We start from the raw sequence: 22,254 nt of genomic DNA on the forward strand, positions 1-22,254 counted from the left end.
AGTGTACATTGGGGTATGAAAAAAAAAAGGGGGGGTGGGTTTGTGTGCAAGGACTGGGACGTGAACATTGGGGGTATGGAAAAAGAGGATGGTGCAGGAGTGAGGGTGCATAATAAGGGGGTGGATGGACTGGGGAGGTACATTTTGGGGATATGAAGGGCAGGGGTGGAAGGTCTGGGAGGAGCACATTGGGGGTATGGAAAGGGCAGGGTGAAAAATGAGGAGGGTAGAAGGATGGGAAAAATGTACATTGGGGTATGAAAAAAAAGGGGGGGGGGGGGGCGGGTGTAAAAAGGGGGCAGAAGGTGCACATTGGGGGTATAGGAGGGGGCAGGAGTGAGGGTGCGGAAAGACTGGGAGGTGCACATTGGGGGTACAGGAACAAATCTGAAAGGAATAGGAGGTGCACATTGCGGATATGAAAAAAGGGGGGGTGCACATTGGGGGTATAGACGGGGGGGCGCAAGATTGAGGGTGCATAATGACGGAGTGGAAGGACTGGGAGGTGCACATTGGGGGGGTATGGAAAAAGAAGGGGGTGCATAATAAGGAGATGGAAGGTGCACATTGGGGGTATAAAAGGGGGGGCAGGAATGAGGGTGAAAGGAATGGGAAGTGCACATTGCGGGTATGGAAAAAGGAGGGGTGCATATTAAGGGGAAGGCGCACATTTGGGGCATGTTGTAGAAGAAAGCTGGGAACATGGGGGGGGGAACTCAGGTAAGGCACAGATTTTCTTATTACATACCAGGAATGGGACTCAGGGAGTGCCAATGGTCTACAGGTCAGGCCGGGGGGCACAATACTTGCCTAGCCCACCAGAAACTCACAAAATCCCCTCCCCCAATGTAGGGTTTCCCACCCACAGGATAGCAGATGCCAATCAGAGTCAGACACGGAGGCGGGTGAGAGGTGAATATTTTATTGAGTGACACAGCTGTGTTCATATAGTAGATACGCCATTATATCACACCTATTTGTAGTACAGCTATGAAGTAGTAATATGGGGCGGAGACCCAACAAAAAGACATTGATAGGAGTATTGAAGTGGAAAGGACAGCGTCACTATATAATGAATCCATTATCAATATTTTTTAAGCTTTTAACGTTTTTTTTGTACAATTCAGAGATTTGCAATAAAACGATACACCTGACAGACCGCAGGCTCTAGCCCTGTACACAGAAATAAAAGTAACCGGCGTGGTGACGTCACCAGGATGCAGTACAGAGCAGAGGAGCCGGCGCACACACACACACACCGTTCAAAGGTCTCCGATAAGGAACCCAACGCAGGCGGCTTTGTGCGCTTTAAGGTCGCGGGACTTCAAACAGATAATAAAAACACAAACAATTAAAAAGGCCGACGCTACAGGATGGAGGGGTGAGATGGCTAACTTAGTGCAGATACTTTGTTTTTATTGGTGTCCCCTGTCCGGGGGTGTGGCGTTTCCTCCAGGTCGGAGATAACTCTGCGACAGGAAATATTTTCTGAACTTATAGAACACAAAATTTGGGTGAAGAGGCAGCTTAGCATCTAGAAATATATTAAACAAGGAGTCCAGGCGGCCCACCACGTTTGTAGGAACAGGTGCTAGCCTAACAGGGCATGTCTCTGCTCCCCCGTGTCACATGGAAAGAGACCTGATGACATCAGAATTGAGAAAACTTTTTTGTTCCAGGCAACAAATGCAGAGGGTACAACAGATGGTACTCACTTTGATATGTTTCACCCCAATAAGGAGGTTTAATTGAAGAGGAGGAGGGTGGGCTGACCTCCTGCGTTCTGTGTCCAGAACGATAACGTTTTATCAATGCTGATGTCATCAAAGCATGGACCGTCCCTTTTCTGGTAAATATATACATTACAGGGATTTAGCTACAGATTACATTACATAAAGATGGATGGTGAGCCCATATAAACTTGAAAGTGCCTCCTGTGGTCTCCTCTACTGGATGTCGTCATATCAGATACGTCCACGTCCCCCAAGAAGTAGAAAAGGGACGCGCCAGGGTCACATCCTCCAAGAAGTAGAAAGGGACGCGCCGGGGTCACGTCCTCCAAGAAGTAGAAAGGGACGCGCCGGGGTCACGTCCTCCAAGAAGTAGAAAGGGACGCGCCGGGGTCACGTCCTCCAAGAAGTAGAAAGGGACGCGCCGGGGTCACGTCCTCCAAGAAGTAGAAAGGGACGCGCCGGGGTCACGTCCTCCAAGAAGTAGAAAGGGACGCGCCGGGGTCACGTCCTCCAAGAAGTAGAAAGGGACGCACTGGGGTCACGTCCTCCAAGAAGTAGAAAGGGACGCACTGGGGTCACGTCCTCCAAGAAGTAGAAAGGGACGCACTGGGGTCACGTCCTCCAAGAAGTAGAAAGGGACGCACTGGGGTCACGTCCTCTGCAGTCTATTCTCACATACGGGAAAATCTGACCTCCCTTCCTAGGCCTATATATCTTACAAGACATTCCAAGTTCAGAGCTACCTAGCAACAGTTTCCACCGTCTTCTGCTCACCATTGTTCGGAGATGGTCTTCAATGGCTTCAGAAAAGAAAGCTGCAGCCTGTGGACTCCATGTGGCCCTTTGTTACTTCCTGTGTGGCCCCTGTGCCTCCTGCAGACACTAACCTGTGTTTCGCAGTATAGCATATTCTGTCTCTGACCAACTCCTCTAGCACGACCTCAGTCTCCCGTGACATGCTCACAGCCTCTGGCCTTCTCCCGTGTCATGCCCACAGTCTCCGACCCTTTCCCATGCCGTGCCCACAGTCCCCCCCCCGGCCCTCTCCCGTGTCACACCCCCAGTCTCCGTCCCTCTCTCATGTCACGCCTACAGTCTCTGCCCGTGCGTCGCCCACAGTCTCTGGCCCTCTCTCGTGTCACCCCAGTCCCCGGACCTCTCCCGTGTCACACCAACAGCCTCTAGGCCTCTCCCGTGTCACGGCAAGAGTCCCCGGCCCTCTCCCGTATCACGCCCACAGTCCCCGGCCCTCTCCCGTGTCACGCCAACAGTCCCCGGCCCTCTCCCGTGTCACGCCAACAGTCCCCGGCCCTCTCCCGTGTCACGCCAACAGTCCCCGGCCCTCTCCCGTGTCACGCCAACAGTCCCCGGCCCTCTCCCGTGTCACGCCAACAGTCCCCGGCAGCTCTCCCGTGTCACGCCAACAGTCCCCGGCAGCTCTCCCGTGTCACGCCAACAGTGCCCGGCCCTCTCCCGTATCACGCCAACAGTGCCCGGCCCTCTCCCGTGTCACGCCAACAGTGCCCGGCCCTCTCCCGTGTCACGCCAACAGTCCCCGGCCCTCTCCAGTGTCACGCCAACAGTCCCCGGCCCTCTCCCGTGTCACGCCAACAGTCCCCGGCCCTCTCCCGTGTCACGCCAACAGTCCCCGGCCCTCTCCCGTGTCACGCCAACAGTCCCCGGCCCTCTCCCGTGTCACGCCAACAGTCCCCGGCCCTCTCCCGTGTCACGCCAACAGTCCCCGGCCCTCTCCCGTGTCACGCCAACAGTCCCCGGCCCTCTCCCGTGTCACGCCAACAGTCCCCGGCCCTCTCCCGTGTCACGCCAACAGTCCCCGGCCCTCTCCCGTGTCACACCCACAGTAGCTGATCAACTCTTGCAGCATGCCGGCAGTCTTTGGTCCTCTCCTGAATATTACTGTGTGATCATTTGGTGATCTAAAAAGACGCACGCTGGCAGGGGACAGGCTTTTATATGCAAGCTGGGGCTGCTTTCTAAAGAAAACCAACTGTAGGACTGTGAACCTGGAGAGTACTTAACTGATTAAAATCAATTAAATCAGCTTTAAATCTGTCCTGGTTGCTATGGGCAACACCAGCCACTTTCATCTGCACTGGAGACCATAGAACGACCCCAGGACTCCCATGCAACGTCTTTTTCTCTTCAAGACCTCCAGTGTAAAGCTCTCATCTATTCCACTATGTCACCCCATAGGCAGTTAGTGGAGGTAAACCCCACGCAAACTGGCACCACAAAAGTGGTGATTAGCAAAATAAAAATGCTCACTAAAAACACTCCAACATCCATTAATATGTGAGTGACGTCACCGTGGTGTACAGCTGTCCCTCAGCAAAGGGGAAGGCTATAGAAGATTCAAGCTGAGGCTGCTACAAGTATGTCGTACCTGACGGCCGATGAGGTGGAACTTTCTAAATAAAGCCGATCGTCCTATCAGCAGACCTTCCATAGTGACTGAGGAGAGCGCACTTACCACGGGAATGTAGGAATCAGATACAAAAATCATTCTGAATTTTAAAAAAAGTTTACCCGTAAAAAAAGAAAATAAACTGGAAACAATGAATCAGAAATAAAAACAAACATTCGACTTTGTACAAACACCTTCCTAGCGAGATCGAAGGTGCGACGTGCGTCCCCAACCGCTGCATCCTGGCTCATTCACCGCCACAAACGAGAACATGTCGGCACACATTTTTTTCCATTAACTTTTGTCACATTGAGAGATAGAATTAAGAGGCCCCCTCCCCCCCGGTTCTGGGGGAGGGGCCCTCTCAAAAGTGCAAGAAATAAAAACTCTACGTACAGAAAATCTCATTCTCCAACCGTACACAACACCATGCAGTTTGAGTGAGATGAGGCGGGCTTGTGGCTTTGTTCCCTGGGGGAGGGGACCCCCCCCACACCCCCTGTAAGATGACGGAGCACACACTGCATCCACACACTGGGAATCTAAGAGATAAATAGACACTTTGATTTCCGTTTTTTTTTCTCTTTTTTATGCATTTGGACGGCAGCGGGATCTCCGGTGCAGACCACGGACTATCCGGGAGGTGTTAGCAGGAGCAGCCGCTTTCCGTCACTGGCTGCTCGGGGGGCTTCTCCAACTTGATGTCAATCACTGGAGAGGGCGAGGTTAAGGGAAAAATGACTCCTAGAGGAACTATATGACCTGACGCCAGAGGGAGTGGAGTGGAGTCACCTGACCCACTATTGGAGTGGAGTCACCTGACCCACTATTATCCAATTCACTGCCTGCTTCTCTCTCGCCTCAACTAGTGCAACTCCCTTCTGATTGGCTGACCTCTACAACAGCCTATCCCCCCGGGTTCAGTTTATCATGCATGCTGCTGCCAGGCAACGCCTCCTTCCCACTCAATATGTCCCCCTCCCTGAAAACTCATCTCCCAAAAACTGAACCTTTCCCTTTCTCCATCATCTCCCCCCCCCCCATATTTACTGCCCTTTGTTTTCATTCGCCCCTCCCTTTAAGATTTTAAGGAGCTGGGCCCTTTACACTATAGAAAGGGAAGACAATGCAAGGCCAGGGTGCAAACTGTAGGCTCTAATTTATACGAGTCCTTCTGCTCCCGGTGTTCTGTCGAGAAGTGCCCCCGCTCCCCAATTGAATAGTGCCCGCGCATGCGCAGGACGGAGCCGCACTTCAGCTGATTTGCCGATCGGCTGGAGTGACGTGACCAGGGCGCAAGCGCACATCGTAGGAGGCATCTCTCAATGGGAGATACCATGTCATGGCTACATTTAAAAGCTATACACCCGTAGTTGTCACATAGTGCCTCGCTGTTGGGTGGTGGCTTTACAGTGTGATGTTCCCGTTTTTGCCTGCGGTTTGCGGGGCAGTTATTGCCTGCGCGTTGCGGGGCAGTTTGCTTGTGTTGAACGGCCGGTTTTGCCTGTGCTGCGGGGCAGTTTTTCTGTCTTGAACGGCCGGGTTTTGCCTGTGTGAAAGGTCGGGTTGCAACACAGACAAAACCAGCTTTTCAACACAGCCACTATCCGCCCTCCAGCAGCAGTGATGCACAATCTGAGAACTACTGTCTCCCCTCCCCTGCTGTTTCTATAGGTGTAAATTGTGCCTGTGAAATGATATCTCCCATCGAGAGACACCTCCTACGATGTGCACACGCGCCCTGGTTACGTCAGCCCAGCTGGTCAGCAAATCAGCTGTGTTGCTTGTTCCGTACCGCGCATGCGCAGTACACCCCGGGCACTATTCGATGGGGAGGGAGGTGGGGGCACTTCCTGACAGAACACTGGCAATGAACAGAGTAGCAGGCGAGTGAAGGAAGGTAATTATATTTGGGGGGGGGGGTATTAGATCACCACCCCCATTTTGGCCTTACAAATACAAAGGGGATTGGCTTGTAAACCGTGTCTCCGCCTCCTCCTGTCTGCATTCCCGCCATGAACAAAGGATACTGTCCTCTTTACTCTTCTCCGGTGTGCTGTCCATGCCAGGTAAAGCGGCAGCCACGCGGCGGAACAGCTGGAATTATAAGAAGGCAAACGCACGTTAAAAGATCTGATACAATACATCTATGGGTCAGTGTTAATATATGCAATAGAGCACTGCAAGCTTGAAAGCCAAATAAATTCTTACACCATTATATTCTTTTTTCGTACCGATTCCCCCTCCCCCCCCCCAATTTGATTTGTAACTCATTTTATACTGGAAATGTGCCTTTCAGTGGAAATGCCACTTCCTGCAGTGCCCTGTGCTGGCAGAGCTGAGTAACAGGGGGACGCGGGCTGACCTTCATGTTCATAATTTATACCAACTCTCTCCAATTACAGCAGAGAGTCTAATTATGAATGTGCAGTCCTATGGCAGCAGATTAGACTCAAACAAGAACTGACCTCTATTAGGCTACTTTCACACGGGGGCGTCAGCGGTAAAGCGCCGCTATTTTTAGCGATGCTTTACCGTCCTTTTAGCGGTGCTATTCGGCCGCTAGTGGGGCGCTTTTAACCCTAGCTAGCGGCCAATAAAGGGTTAAAACCGCCACAGAGCACCTCTGCAGCAGTGCTTTGATGGCGCTGCCCACTGTTTTTTTTTTTTTTTTCGTCCTGCAAGCACACTGCTCCAGTGTGAAAGCACTCGGGCTTTCACTCTGGAGTGAGAGGAGAGGCTCTTTACAGGCGTTGCGCAGGCGCTATTTTTTGCGATATAGTGCCTCGGAAGTGAAAGCAGTCTTGAAGTATGAGTCCAACTGGTGCATATTGGACTTAACAGTCAGAAGTAGACTCCTCTGCACTTCTGCTGTACAGGGGCAAGTCCCCCCTCCCCCGAGTCTCAGCACAGCACTGTTTATATTTTGGTATGCATATATGCGGCCTGTCGGCATAAAAGTGGAGTTCCACCAAAAAAAAAAAAAAAAATTCATTAATGTGCATGAAAAAAAAAAATAATACTTTGGAGAATTTTTTTTTTTTTTTTTTTTTACTCACCTCTTTAATGCCTGTTGCTAGGGGGTCCCTCGTAATCTGCCTCCTTCGGCCTGGGCTCCTGACGTCACTTCCCTCAGCGCAGGAAGGCAGATCACCCTCCCTCTAGTCAATCATCTGGGAATGTCACAGCGCAGCTCGCACATGCACAATGGGTGCCCAGCTGTGAAGCCACAGCCAGGCGCCCACGGTTACAATACCGGCGCCACCGAGTGGAGGCGGAGACAAGCAGGGTTTCGATCCCCCGTATCGCTGGACCCTGGGACAGGTAAGTGTCCGATTAGTATTTGCTGACTTTTTAATTTTTTTAAGCAGAACTCCGCTTTAAATGATTTCCACCCAAAAGTGGAACTTTCGCTCATCTGTCTGACAGGTATCCTTGTCCCCACTTCCGCTGGACCTCACCGTGGTGACGTACGTCAGAAGACCGGCTCCCTCCTCCTCACCCCCTCACCCACAACCAGACCTGTGAGAGAGCACAGAGCACTTCGCACATGCGCAGTAGGGACCCGGCCGTGAAGCCGCAATTCTTCACTGCTGGTTCCCCTACCGGCAATGGCAGTGGCAGCAACCAACCGACAGCTGATGGAAAAACATCAGCTGCGGTGCCGACATCGCTGGAATCCAGGACAGGTTAGGGATAAAATTTAGTATTTGAAGTTGGAGATTTCACTATATATACACACACCACCTTCCTTTAAGTTGGTTTAAATATTATCAAGCACAAAAATCTGAGTTTTAAGGCGCACACAATCAATGAGAATTGATATTACAAAAATATATAAAATTTATCAAACAAACAAATTTAGAAAAAAGAGAAAATTGTATCGTGACCACTAGGGCTATATTGTGCTCTTTTTTTATATATATTCAATTGTTTCTCTTTTATAAATTATATAATTTTCATTAAACATTTAAAAAATAAGAAAAATAATATATATATATATATATATATATATATATATATATATATATATATATATATATATAGCACAATGAAGCCACGCTAGTGGTCATAATACAATTGTTTCTCTTTTTCTAAATTATATAATTTTTATTAAACAATTTAGAAAAAGGGAAACCATTTAATATCTATAAATAAAAAGCACAATAAAGCCCTAAATGCCGGCATGAATCTAAAAAGTGAGAACAATCTGAGCTGAGTGTGTCTACACCTGCACAGCACAGTAAGTACATTAATCACATGGGCTGGTTGAAGTGGGAACACTTACCTGCTTGACATTGTACCCGGTCTTGGCACTAGTTTCAATGAACATCACGCTGAGCTCCTTGGCTCTCTGCTCTCCCTCCTCGGTGGTGATTTGTCTATTTATAACATGGAGAACACGGATAGAATCAGAGATGTTACATTCAGCTGTGGAGGCCCCTCCCACTTCCTATTTGCACAGCCGTACATGTAAAGCCAAGGTAGGCGTGTATCCCCGGGTCAGTTCTCATTAATAAAGTCTATGTCGGGGCAAAAAATAATTCATACTCCGCACAGCTCTGTAATGCACAACTCCCCAGGTTTTGTCTCTTTAAAAATGCTCAAGAACATTAAAAATATCCGTCTGCCAAGAATCCAGCGAGCTCCTCTCTTCCTGTAGTGAGCCGACAACGCTGCCTCAGCGGTACCGAAGTCCTCAAAAGTGTTGTCCGCTCTGCCGGACTACAGAACGCTTTTAACTTTGTAATATCAGCTTGTGCCGATATACTCCACTCTAAAAGGGGGTTTCCACATTTACTGGGGGGGTGGTGTTCTGTAGTGCACACGGGGGGGATGGTGGTATTCTGTAATGCAGCCCGGGGGGGGTTGGTTTCTGTAGTGCAGCCGGGTAGGTGTGGTGGGTAGTGCAGGTGGGGGGGGGGGGGGGAGAGAGATGTGTGTAGCGCAGGTGGGGGGGGGGGGAGATGTGTGTAGCGCAGGTGGGGGGAGGAGATGTGTGTAGCGCAGGTGGGGGGGGGGAGATGTGTGTAGCGCAGGTGGGGGGGGGAGATGTGTGTAGCGCAGGTGGGGGGGGGGGGGGGGGGGGAGATGTGTGTAGCGCAGGTGGGGGGGGGGGGAGATGTGTGTAGCGCAGGTGGGGGGGGGGGGGGGGGAGATGTGTGTAGCGCAGGCGGGGGGGGGGGGATGTGTGTAGCGCAGGTGGGGGGGGGGGAGATGTGTGTAGCGCAGGTGGGGGGGGGGGGAGATGTGTGTAGCGCAGGCGGGGGGGGGGGGGATGTGTGTAGGCGCAGGCGGGGGGGGAGGGGGGAGATGTGTGTAGCGCAGGCGGGGGGGGGAGGGGGGAGATGTGTGTAGCGCAGGTGGGGGGGAGGAGATGTGTGTAGCGCAGGTGGGGGGGGGGGGGGAGGAGATGTGTGTAGCGCAGGTGGGGGCGCGGGGGGGGGGGGAGGAGATGTGTGTAGCGCAGGTGGGGGCGGGGGGATGTGTGTAGCGCAGGTGGGGGCGGGGGGGATGTGTGTAGCGCAGGTGGGGGCGGGGGGGATGTGTGTAGCGCAGGTGGGGGGCGGGGGGATGTGTGTAGCGCAGGTGGGGGCGGGGGGATGTGTGTAGCGCAGGTGGGGGCGGGGGGGATGTGTGTAGCGCAGGGGGGGCGGGGGGATGTGTGTAGCGCAGGTGGGGGCGGGGGGGATGTGTGTAGCGCAGGTGGGGGCGGGGGGGATGTGTGTAGCGCAGGTGGGGGCGGGGGGGATGTGTGTACGCGCAGGTGGGGGCGGGGGGGATGTGTGTAGCGCAGGTGGGGGGCGGGGGGATGTGTGTAGCGCAGGTGGGGGCCGGGGGGGATGTGTGTAGCGCAGGTGGGGGCGGGGGGGATGTGTGTAGCGCAGGTGGGGGCGCGGGGATGTGTGTAGCGCAGTGGGGCGGGGGATGTGTGTAGCGCAGGTGGGGTGTGTATAGCGTGGGGGGGATGTGTGTAGCGCAGGTGGGGGGGGGATGTGTGTAGCGCAGGTGGGGGGGGGATGTGTATAGCGCAGGTGGGGGGGGGGATGTGTGTAGCGCAGGTGGGCGGGGGGGATGTGTGTAGCGCAGGTGGGGGGGGATGTGTGTAGCACAGGTGGGGGGGATGTGTGTAGCACAGGTGGGGGGGATGTGTGTAGCACATGGTGGGGGGATGTGTGTAGCACAGGTGGGGGGATGTGTGTAGCACATGTGGGGGGGGGGATGTGTGTAGCACATGTGGGGGGGGGGGATGTGTGTAGCACATGGTGGGGGGGGGGGGATGTGTGTAGCACATGTGGGGGGGGGGGGGATGTGTGTAGCGCAGGTGGGGGGGGGGTGTGTGTAGCGCAGGTGGGGGGGGGGGGCGTGTTCTGTAGCGCAGGTGGGGGGGTGGTGTTCTGTAGCGCAAGCGGGGGGTGGTGTTCTGTAGCGCAAGCGGGGGGTGGTGTTCTGTAGCGCAAGCGGGGGGTGGTGTTCTGTAGCGCAAGCGGGGGGTGGTGTTCTGTAGCGCAAGCGGGGGGTGGTGTTCTGTAGCGCAAGCGGGGGGTGGTGTTCTGTAGCGCAAGCGGGGGGTGGTGTTCTGTAGCGCAAGCGGGGGGGTGGTGTTCTGTAGCGCAAGCGGGGGGGTGGTGTTCTGTAGCGCAAGCGGGGGGGTGGTGTTCTGTAGCGCAAGCGGGGGGTGGTGTTCTGTAGCGCAAGCGGGGGGTGGTGTTCTGTAGCGCAAGCGGGGGGGTGGTGTTCTGTAGCGCAATGCGGGCAGGGGGGTGGTGGTGTTCTGTAGCGCAAGCGGGGGGTGGTGTTCTGTAGCGCAAGCGGGGGGGTGGTGTTCTGTAGCGCAAGGCGGGGGGTGGTGTTCAGGTAGCGCAAGCGGGGGTGGTGTGTCTGTAGCGCAAGCGGGGGTGGTGTTCTGTAGCGCAAGCGGGGGGTGGTGTTCTGTAGCGCAAGCGGGGGGGTGGTGTTCTGTAGCGCAAGCGGGGGGGTGGTGTTCTGTAGCGCAAGCGGGGGGTGGTGTTCTGTAGCGCAAGCGGGGGGTGGTGTTCTGTAGCGCAAGCGGGGGTGGTGTTCTGTAGCGCAAGCGGGGGTGGTGTTCTGTAGCGCACGCAGGGCTGACAACATTACTTGGGATTTTGGTACAACAGAGACAGAGTTGTCAGCTCTGTACAGGAGATTTGGATTTCTGGCAGATCAGATACATTTCTGGATTTGCAGCACGTTAAAAGGGACATGTGCCTGCAATGCAGTGATGTGCTGAATATACATTTGGAGGGTTTTTTTATTTTGCTTTGACAAATCGCAACAACAAATCAGGATTTATAACAAGTTTACAGCGCAGAAAAGAAACGGGTGATCTAACAGCTTCCAATATCACAGGGAAGAGGTTATTACATGATTAGCCAGCCGTGTCTCGCCAACTTTATGGCCCGATCAGAAGATCCGTCACACCAAGTGCCAGAATTATAGAGACCGGCTTCAACCCGATGACATCAGCACTGATAAAACTTCATTGTTCCAGACATAATGCAACACGTGGTCTCTTTTAAACATATATTTACATTTATACATACAATGTATCCCATTTACACTTTTTTTCATGACAACGTGCACAATGTTTTTTTTTTTTTTATACAATTATCTTTTGATTTTATGCTGTTTTGGTGACCTAAATAATCCCAATATTGTTTCTTTTTGTTTGATAGATTCTAGGGATGTGGCTCCCTCCTATTGTTGGATACATTGTATGTGTAAATGTAAATATAAGAATAATAGGAGCCACAACCCTAGAATCTATCAAATACAGAGGAGAAGCAATATTGGGATTTATTTTAGGGCACAAAAAGCATAAAATCAAAAGAAAATTGTATATATATATATATATATATATATATATATAAATTACGTCTCTTAAAAACATTGTGCATAGTGTCATGAAAAAATAAATAAAAATAAAACAGTGCAAATGGAATATATTGTAGGTATACATGTAAATATGTTTAAAAGGCACAAAAACCTGCTGTTTTGGTGCCCTAAAGAATTACAATATTGCTCCTTTGTTTGAATCGTATATCTACATTTGTCATATATCACATTATTAGGGGTGTTTGCTATATATACACACAACCATTTATTTTTACACACACATCCATCTATATAATCTCTCTCATAGATATATATATGTATTTCCCCCTGCTTCCCCTCATCTTTAAACCCTTTCCAGCTGAACCCCCACAACCCCCCCCCCCCCCCGACACAAAGGAGGGTCTGTCTTGGTAGATATTCTGGGGGTTTATTTACTAAAACTGGAGATTGCAAAATCTCTCTGCATAGGAGCCAATAAGCTTCCAGTGTTGTTGTCCAGAACAATAAAGTTTTACCAACTCCGATGTCATTGCAGCCCCAGCTGGTCTCCCCTGGGTGAGCTCCAATAGGCTGGCGCCTGTGCCCACAGATCGTTAAGATTGTGAGCGGCAGCTTCTCCAGGTCATTAATCACAGTAAAAGTTTCCTTCTTTGTAAAGCGCAGACGCCGCCCTGTAGAGAACGTTGTGGCGCAGAGCGTGGACTACGTTTTGCTGGTCACCAGCAAGAAACGTACCTGTGCGACAACACATCCTGCTTTACACAAGACATTCAGTCCCCCGTGTTGCCTCTCGCCCTCTGCACAGAAACCTGTCTATAGCAATGGAACAAAACCAAAATGAAACGGAAATAAAATAAATGAAAAAAAAAAAAAAAAAAAAAAGTACAGCAAATCAAAAAAGAAACATGGAAGAAAAATAACAGCTTGTAAAGAAAATAAGAAAAATCAACAAAAACTTAATGGATGGCAATAAACACAACGCATGCAGACTAGGAGCTCTGAGCTTACTGCAACTAAAAAAATTATATTTTATTGGATGAATAAAAAAAAATTATATAAAAAGACTAATGCTTCAGTTTTCAAAAAACACACTTAATCCTGGTTTAGGTGGGAAGCGAATCATGTCTATGAAATGCGTTGGAAAACAAGCTATATATATATTATATACACACACACACACACATACATAATATATATATAGATATAGATATAGATATACTGCAGCAGGTTGGCTCCCATGGACAAGCTGTCATAGCTGTACGTCGGCCGCTTTAAGACCACTAGGGGGTGCGACGATGGAGCCGATACTCTTGCCCGGTGGCCCACGATGTCCTCCAGACACCCTCAATCGCTCCCGAGAGATACAAAACCGAGATCTGTTAATGTAAACAGACAGCCAGATCTCCCTTCTGTCAGTAGAGAGGAGACAGATCTGCTGTTCATACTAAGTTTGAACAGCGATGATCTCTCTCCTCCCACCCACAGTTAGAATCACTCCCTAGGCCACAAATTTAACCGCTTGATCGCCCCCCTAGTGTTAACCCCTTCCCTGCCAGTGACATTTATACAGTAAATCAGTGGCTATTTATTTAGCTGATTGCTGTATAGATGCCACTGGTCCCCAAAAAAAGTCCACTGCAATGTCGTAGTCCCGCACAAAAAAGAAAACAAAAAAAAAATTGCAGATCACAATTACTAGTAAAAAAAATAATAATAATGCCATAAATATATCCCCTGTTTTATAGACTATAATTTTTTGTGCAAACCAATCAATATACGCTAATTGCGATTTTTTTTTTTTAACCAAAAATATGTAGAATACATATCGGCCTAAACTGACAATTTTTTTGGGGTGGGGATATTTATTATAGCAAAAAAACTAAATCAAAATTTTTTTTTTAACTGATGCAATTGTCAGTTAAATTGCCGCATTGCCGCATCGCAATAAATGGCCTGGGCATTAAGGGGGGGGGGGGTCGGCGGCTGAAGTGATTACAGTCCCTGACAAAAGTCTTGTTGCTTCTCTTTTGTAGAAACTCCTATTAACCTGACTTTTAATTAATCATTTGGTGTTGGAAATAGCTCATATGAAAAGCTAAAGCCCTTCCAAATGATGTTTAATGCACTGAAATAAATTAGTTTCACTGAAAAAAGATTTATCATTTAATCAAGACAGATAGGTCAAATTTTGGTAAGACAAAAGTTTTGTCGCCTATACAGAAATTGAACAACTTAACTGAAAATCCAAAAATATGTCAGCAAATTAAGTAGTGGTGCTGTGAGATCCAAATGCAATATCTTGTATGACTTCCATGAGCTTGAAGGACAGCATCTATGCGGTTTGGCAAGGATTCATACAATTTATTGATGAAGTCATCAGGAATAGCAAAGAAAACAGTCTTGCATGCCTCTCAGAGTCCATCAATATTCTTTGGTTTCGTCTTCCATGCTTCATCTTTCATCCTACACCACATACGCTCAATGATGTTCATGTCTGGTGACTGGGCTGGCCAATCCTGGAGCATCTTGATCTTCTGTGCCTTAAGGAACTTTGATGTGGAGATGGAAGTATGCGATTGAGCACCATCCTGCTGCAAAATTTGGCCTTTTTTTATGGTTGGGAATATAAGAGGTAGCTAAGATTTCTTGGTATTTTAAACTATTGATGTTGCCTTCCACCCTGCAGATCCCTCGCACACCCCCATACTGGACCATGATTTTGCCTCCACCAAACGTCATTGTTTTCTGGGTAAATCTCGGCTCCATGTGGGTTCCAGTAGGTCTCCTGCAATATTTGCGGCGACTGTGGTGTAATTCAACTAGAGCTGCAAGTAACGATTAATTTGTCTGTCGACTAATCTATCGATTATTTTTTCGATTAGTCAACGACTATCCGATAATTTTTTTTATTTTTTAATGAATCTAGTGGGGTTTTTTTGATTAGCTAATTAATCCTTTGGATAACCTTGAGAGTATTGTATTGTAGAGTATTGTATTGTACTATAGAGGCGGGCAGTGTATTGTAGAGTATTGGCGGGCAGTGTATTGTACTGCATTGGCTGGCAGAGTATTGGCTGGCGGGCAGAGTATTGGCGGGCAGAGTATTGGCGGGCAGAGTATTGGCGGGCAGAGTATTGCATTGGCTGGCAGAGTATTGGTGGGCAGAGTATTGTATTGGCTGGCAGAGTATTGGCGGGCAGAGTATTGCATTGGTTGGCAGAGTATTGGCGGGCAGAGTATTGCATTGGCTGGTAGAGTATTGGCGGGCAGAGTATTGCATTGGCTGGTAGAGTATTGGCGGGCAGAGTATTGCATTGGCTGGCAGAGTATTGCATTGGCTGGCAGAGTATTGCATTGGCTGGCAGAGTATTGCATTGGCTGGCAGAGTATTGCATTGGCTGGCAGAGTATTGGCTGGCAGAGTATTGCATTGGCTGGCAGAGTATTGGCTGGCAGAGTATTGCATTGGCTGGCAGAGTATCGGGCTGGGTATGGAGGGATGGCTGCTTCCATCCGACCTCTCCCCTCCACTGCACAGATCAGTACAGAGAGGGGAGAGAGAAACCGGCGTCATGTCATGACGCCGGTTTGTTTACAAGTGATCGCTCCATCGGAGCGATCACATTGTAAACGCCAGGGTGTAGAAAGATGGCCACCGCTCCACGGATTGCGGCATGTGCGCTCAGATTACGCCCCTAGGGACGGCGGCACGGAGGGCAGTGGTAAATACTAAGCACTGCCCCCACTGTGACGCATCGACGACCTGCACGCACGTCGACGTATTTTCTTAGTCGACATAGTCGATTGCGTCGTGGCAGCTCTAAATTAAGCAGAAGATTCATCTGAAAAAATCCACCTTCTGCCACTTTTCCAGAGTCCATCCTTTTAGCAGGCTGTGGCCCTTGGCAAATGCCACATGGTTTTTCAATTGTCTTTTGTTTAGTGCTGGCTTATGGGCACTGATTAGACCATGGAGGCCATTTTGAGACAGAATACGACAAACTGTTCTGGTTGACACAGGGACTTCAGGTGACCAGGTCTCGTGGAGCTCTGCTGCAGTGGAAAATGGGCTGGCCTTGGATTTTTCGAACGAACCAACAAACGGTCCTCTCGAGCAGTTGTCTTGCGGGGTGGGCCTGACCTGGCCTTGTCCAAAACGTCTCCAGTCTCTTCAAATCTTTTTTATCCTCTGAACTTGACGCTGAGACACATTGAAGGTGTCTACCACATCCAGCAGTGGATCTGGTCTTCAGCCTGTTTATAATCAACACTTTAGTCTCCGGGTGAATCTTAGGCAGAGGTCTAGTGTACTGGTGTTCTTTTTATACACACTAATTGATGCATTATTAGTCATAGGTGAAGCTCATATAACAAGGCAACAACACTTATGTCTTGGCAAAAATTGACTCAATGGGCTTTACCAAGCTGTGAATATTAGAATACTTTTTGTCAGTTTCGTTTTTGCACTGAAACAATACTACAAAAGCTGTTGGGATTAAAATGACCCGCTTCTTGTAACAAAATCTTGATTAGAAATATATTTTAGCGGCACTTCAGGTCAATTTGTACACAAGTGACAAGACTTGTCAGGGACTGTAGATAAAAAAAAAAAAAATTGTGTTTTATGTATAATGCTGCGCCTCAAAAAAAACATTTTATTCCCTTGTTCTTTTAGTTTGTTGGACTCTATAGGGATGCGGTGCCATACTTTTTAACTAAATTAGGTTTCTAAACCCTTTAGATAATTATGATGTAATAAGCGGAAGAAAAAAGTACAGGGAGGAAATGCAGGACACGGGCAGCAAAAATCAATATAGGCCAAGGGGGTCTCAAACTGGCAACCCCTCCAGCTGTTGCGGAACTACAATTCCCATGAGGCTTTGCAAGGCTGACAGTTACAAAGCATGACTCCCACAGGCAGAGGCATGATGGGACTTATAGTTCTGCAACAGTTTGAGACCCCCTTGGCCTATATTGATTGATTTTGCTGTCCGTGTCCTGCATTTCCTCCCCATACTTTTTTTTTTCTTCCGCTTATTACAGTATAACTATCTAAAGGGTTTAAAAACCTAATTTAGTTAAAAATTATGACACCACAAAAATAAAAAACAGACTGTTTGAGACCCCTGATATAGACCCCCCCATAAAAAAAAAAGTGTCTGCTAAGCCTACAAAGTTACAATGTTGCACTGGGGGAGAGGAAACTGAGGAAATGCTTCCTTCTGCCTGCAGCAGACTGATGACATCATCTCAGCCTAGGCAAAGTCACTGACTGGAGCTCCGGGACAGTTTTTTTTTTTTTTAAACATAAAGGTGCCGATCTGATGAACAATCATCCTGGCTCCTGTATATTGTGACAGGTCAGGGATTTATCCCAAGCTGACAGCTCCACTTTAAATCCTATTGGTTGTATTTAACAGAGGGCGAAAAAACAAAGAGAGATCATGTACAAAAAAAGCGTAGGAAACATTTCACCAGAGAGATGAGAGGAGACCGCCGAGTGTTTGCCACGGTTTACAGACTGAAGCCTTTCCCCCTTAGGGAAGATTTCCTTCCTGTCACAGCGGTGTCATTACCTCTTATCTGCCAGATCCGTCTTATTCCCCACAAGCATGATGATGACATCACTTCCCCTCTCTGTCCGCACGTCATCGATCCATTTGGAGGTTTGCTGGAAGGAATTCAGATCTGGGCAGAAGAAGACAAAAACATCAGAAATCATTTTCATAAAATGTATGCTGACCGATCGTTTTCCTCCAAGGGATGATGATCGCAGCCTCACCTTCTCTGTTCCAGGGGGACACTTCACTGCTACTAAAACTCATTGCAACAATGTTTTTCATCCCTCCCTCTTAACCGCTTAAGGACCACCTCCTGCACATTTACGTCGGCAGAATGGCACATCAACGTACAGGTATGTTGCTCTTTAAGTGCCCAGGCGTGGGTCGCGCGCCGCAAGTGGGTCCTGAGTTCTGTGACCGTGGCCGCAGGACCCGCAGACCCGATCACCGCTGGTGTCCCACGATCGGGTCACAGAGCTGAAGAACGAGGAGAGGCAAGTGTAAACAAACCTCTACCCATGCTTCCTAGTGTGGCTATCACTGATCGTCTGTTGCCTGTTATAGGACGATCAGTGACGTCACATGCCAAGCCATGCCCCCCAACAGTAAAAAAAAAAACAAAAAAAAAAACACACACACGTCACACTTAAACCCTCCCCGCCCCCTAGTGGTTAACTCCTCCACTGCCAGTGACATCTACACAGGAATCAGTGCATTTAAATAACACCGATTGCTGTATAAATGACAATGGTCCCAAAAATGTGTCAAAAATGTCCGATGTGTCCACCATAATGTCGCAGTCACAATAAAAATCGCTGATCGCCATTACTACTAAAAAAAGAAAATATTAATAAAAATTCTAGAAAACTATCCCCTATTTTTTAAACGCTATAACTTCTGCGCAAACCAATAATAGCTAATCACGATTTTTTTTACCAAAATATGTGGGTGGCACAGTAGTGTAGTGGGTAGCACTCTTGCCTAGCAGTAAGAAGGGTTGCTGGTTCGAATCCCAACCACGACACTACCTGCTTGGAGTTTGCATGTTCTCCCTGTGCTTGCGTGGGTTTCCTCCTCCCTTCTGCCCAAAATTGACCCTAGTATATGAATGGGACCTTGGATTGTGGGCTCCTTGAGGGTAGGGACCGATGTGAGTGTGCAATGTACAAGGATAGGACAACTGGTGTCTTTATTCAACCTAACTATGTAGAAGAATACGTATCGGCCTAAACTGAGGGAAAAACACATTTTTTTAAATATATTTTTGGGGATATTTATTATAGCAAAAAGTAAAAAATATTGCATTTTTTTCAAAATTTTCACTCTATTTTTGTTTATAGCGCAAAAAAAAAACGCAGGGGTGATCAAATACCACCAAAAGGAAGCTCTAATCGTGGAAAAAAAAGACGTCAATTTTGTTTGGGAGCCACGTTGCACGACCGCGCAATTGTCAGTTAAAGCGATGCAGTGCTGAATCGCAAAAAGGGGCCTGGTCCTTTGGCTGAAAATTGGTCCGGGGCTTAAGTGGTTAAACAAAAAACCTAAAAACATATTTTTTTTCTATTTTTGTGCTATAAGGCAACACTTCCTGGCCTAGGCCGTGCCCTGCCGCCTCCTGGGATTGGTCAGTCACACCCGTCACACCCAGGGGGCCACGTGTTAAGGAGCCGCAATTGTGCCGCGGATTTTTGTCCATAAACAACGCCAGGGCGGTATTGTACCAATCTGTCAGAGGATGGCATTTGCTCACATGCATGCTCAGAAAGCCCACCAGGCATTTTTAAACACATGACCTCTGAAAGGTTTTACCCCCTTTGTGACCAGCCATTTTTTCTAAAGGGGGGGATTAAAAAAGTTTTAACACAAGGACACTTACCTGTCCTGAAATCCCGCGTCGGCACCCCAAGCCGATCCGTCCATCACCTCCGGGTGCAGGCGCCGGCATCCTTACTAAAAGGGAAACAGGAAGTGAAGCCTTGCGGCCTCACAGCCCCGTTCCCTACTAAGCATTGCTGAGTCGCGCTTTCTGAATAGTCCCGCTGTCTTCTGGGACCTGTGTGTGAGGAGGAGGGGGCCTGGAAACTGCGTAGATCGACGTACAATTGCAGCGATCTTTACTAGATATGGGAGCGGGTACCGGGTTGTGAATGAGGGCTTAATCCCCCACTAAGCACTTTGCATTGCATGTGTTTTCAGGGCGCTTGCAGAGTGGCCCTATTCACTTGAATGAGTCGCAGCTGCCAGGCATTACGCCCGCTGAAAGCATTAGTGGCGACAATTCTTGTTGCAGGAAGCAAAGCCTTATGGTATGTGTACAGCCTCTGCTGCTAAAGGGGAGTAAGTTAGTAGTTGGGGGGGGGATGCAGCTCAGCCACAGGGTTTTTATCACCCTTCAACTGCCCTCAGGAAGGTCAGATGGTTCCAACCACAGGGCCTACGATGGAAGATGAGAGGGGTTATGAGAGGGAACTCACTTGTGATGTCATAAACCACCACGGCAATGGTGGAATCCCGGATGTAGCTGGGGATCAGACTGCGAAGCGCTCCTGTCCGGCGGTGTCCCAGAGTTGCAGCCGCACCTGCTGGTACCAGACCGAGGAGAACAGGAGAGAAAAGGAGCAAATTGTGTGAGGAGGGAAGAGAGGGAAGGTGAACACAGAGAGAAAACACAAAGATGAGCTGGAGAGAGACACACAGAGCACGGCATCAACATTCACCGGGACCCCAAAACCCTGCCCCAAGTGAATTGCTGCTAGTTCAAGTGAATTGCTGCTAGTTCATTATATTTAGGGTCCAACCACACTTCAGCTACATTCATTTGTTGCATTAATGGCACATGATTATGTCACGTTAAGGCGACTTATTCATAGTAAACGCTCTGCCAATGCAACGCAACGGATGAACAAAAATGGGAGTGACCCTTTCTGAAAGTGCAGCGGGCCAACATGGAAGGTGCAGGTCCCCCGAGGGCAGCCGCACCCACTGATCCCCACCGAGGGCCGCCGCACCACTTGATTCCCCCCCCCCCCCCGAGGGCAGCCGCACCACTTGACCCCCACTGATCCCTGAGGGCAGCTACACCCACTGACCCCCCCCAGCGCAGCCGCACCACTGACTGACACCCCCCCAGGACAGGCCACACCCACTGATCCCCTGAGGGCAGCCGCACCACTCGACCCCCACTGATCCCTGAGGGCAGCCGCACCCACTGACAAAGCACCCCCCCCCCCCCCGAGGGCAGCCACACCCACTGATCACCTGAGGGCAGCTGTGCAAACTTAACCCCCACTGATCCCTGAAGGCAGCCACACCGACTGACCCCCGAGGGTAGCCACACCCACTGACCCCCCTCACCGACTGACCCCCCGAGGGCAGTCGTACCACTTGACCCCCTACTGATCCCCAAAGGCAGCCGCACCCACTGACCCCCCTACCCCCCCCCCCCCCAGGGCAGCCACACCCACTAATCCGGGGCAGCCATACCAATTGGCCCACACTGATCCCCGAAGGCAGCCGCACCCACTGACCCCCCCCCCCCCCAAGGGCAGCCGCACCACTTGACCCTCACTGATCCCCGAATGACCCCCTCCCCCCAGGGAAGCCGCACCCACTGACGCCCCCCCCAGGGAAGCCGCACCCACTGACGCCCCCCCTCAAGGGAAGCCGCACCCACTGACGCCCCCCCAAGGGAAGCCGCACCCACTGACGCCCCCCCCAAGGGAAGCCGCACCCACTGACGCCCCCCCCCCAAGGGAAGCCGCACCCACTGACCCCCCCCCCCCCAAGGGCAGCCGCACCACTTGACCCTCACTGATCCCCGAATGACCCCCTCCCCCCAGGGAAGCCGCACCCACTGACGCCCCCCCAGGGAAGCCGCACCCACCGACGCCCCCCCTCAAGGGAAGCCGCACCCACTGACCCCCCCCCCCCCCAAGGGCAGCCGCACCACTTGACCCTCACTGATCCCCGAATGACCCCCTCCCCCCAGGGAAGCCGCACCCACTGACGCCCCCCCCAAGGGAAGCCGCACCCACTGACGCCCCCCCAAGGGAAGCCGCACCCACTGACGCCCCCCCAAGGGAAGCCGCACCCACTGACGCCCCCCCCAAGGAAGCCGCACCCACTGACGCCCCCCCCCCAAGGGAAGCCGCACCCACTGACGCCCCCCCCCAAGGGAAGCCGCACCCACTGACGCCCCCCCCAAGGGAAGCCGCACCCACTGACGCCCCCCCCCAAGGGAAGCCGCACCCACTGACGCCCCCCCCCAAGGGAAGCTGCACCCACTGACGCCCCCCCCAAGGGAAGCCGCACCCACTGACGCCCCCCAAGGGAAGCCGCACCCATCGATCCCAGAGGGCAGCTGCACCCACTGACCCCCCCAAGGGAAGCCACACCCACTGACCCCCCCCAGGGCAGCTGATAATAAATCTACCGCTCTGAGCAGAAATCTGGATGTGGGCACCTGTCTTTGGGGAACACCAGAACAATCCCATTTTCACAGAAACAAGGGGTCCTTTATAGATTTAAATCCGGACAGTCTAACATTTCACACCCTCTGTATTGCCTCACCGTGCGATCCTCCAGGTACATGGTCTTGGAAAGGAAATCGATGCCGATGGTGGCCTATAAAACATGGACACAGTACACACCAGACGTTAGCGGATCAGAAGAAGTGCGGG

The 22,254-nt window shown here is 50.5% G+C and overlaps 1 protein-coding gene across 1 annotated transcript in view; it reads right to left on the reverse strand.

The window, feature by feature from the left end:
* Positions 1–906: 906 nt before the first annotated feature.
* The window catches only part of RAB41 (RAB41, member RAS oncogene family), a 35,242-nt gene continuing 13,894 nt past the window's right edge, over positions 907–22,254 (reverse strand). Inside the window, 7 exon segments of the mRNA XM_077474337.1 lie at positions 907–4,869; positions 6,189–6,255; positions 8,447–8,540; positions 17,591–17,702; positions 20,050–20,112; positions 20,115–20,154; positions 22,145–22,198. Coding sequence (XP_077330463.1) covers positions 4,805–4,869; positions 6,189–6,255; positions 8,447–8,540; positions 17,591–17,702; positions 20,050–20,112; positions 20,115–20,154; positions 22,145–22,198 — 495 coding nt within the window. The 3' untranslated portion in view covers positions 907–4,804.

The sequence above is a fragment of the Lithobates pipiens genome, unplaced genomic scaffold (assembly GCF_037356315.1).
Source record: "Lithobates pipiens isolate NorthernLeopardFrog02 unplaced genomic scaffold, aLitPip1_a1.2 Scaffold_1, whole genome shotgun sequence".
Taxonomy (NCBI): Eukaryota; Metazoa; Chordata; class Amphibia; order Anura; family Ranidae; genus Lithobates; species Lithobates pipiens.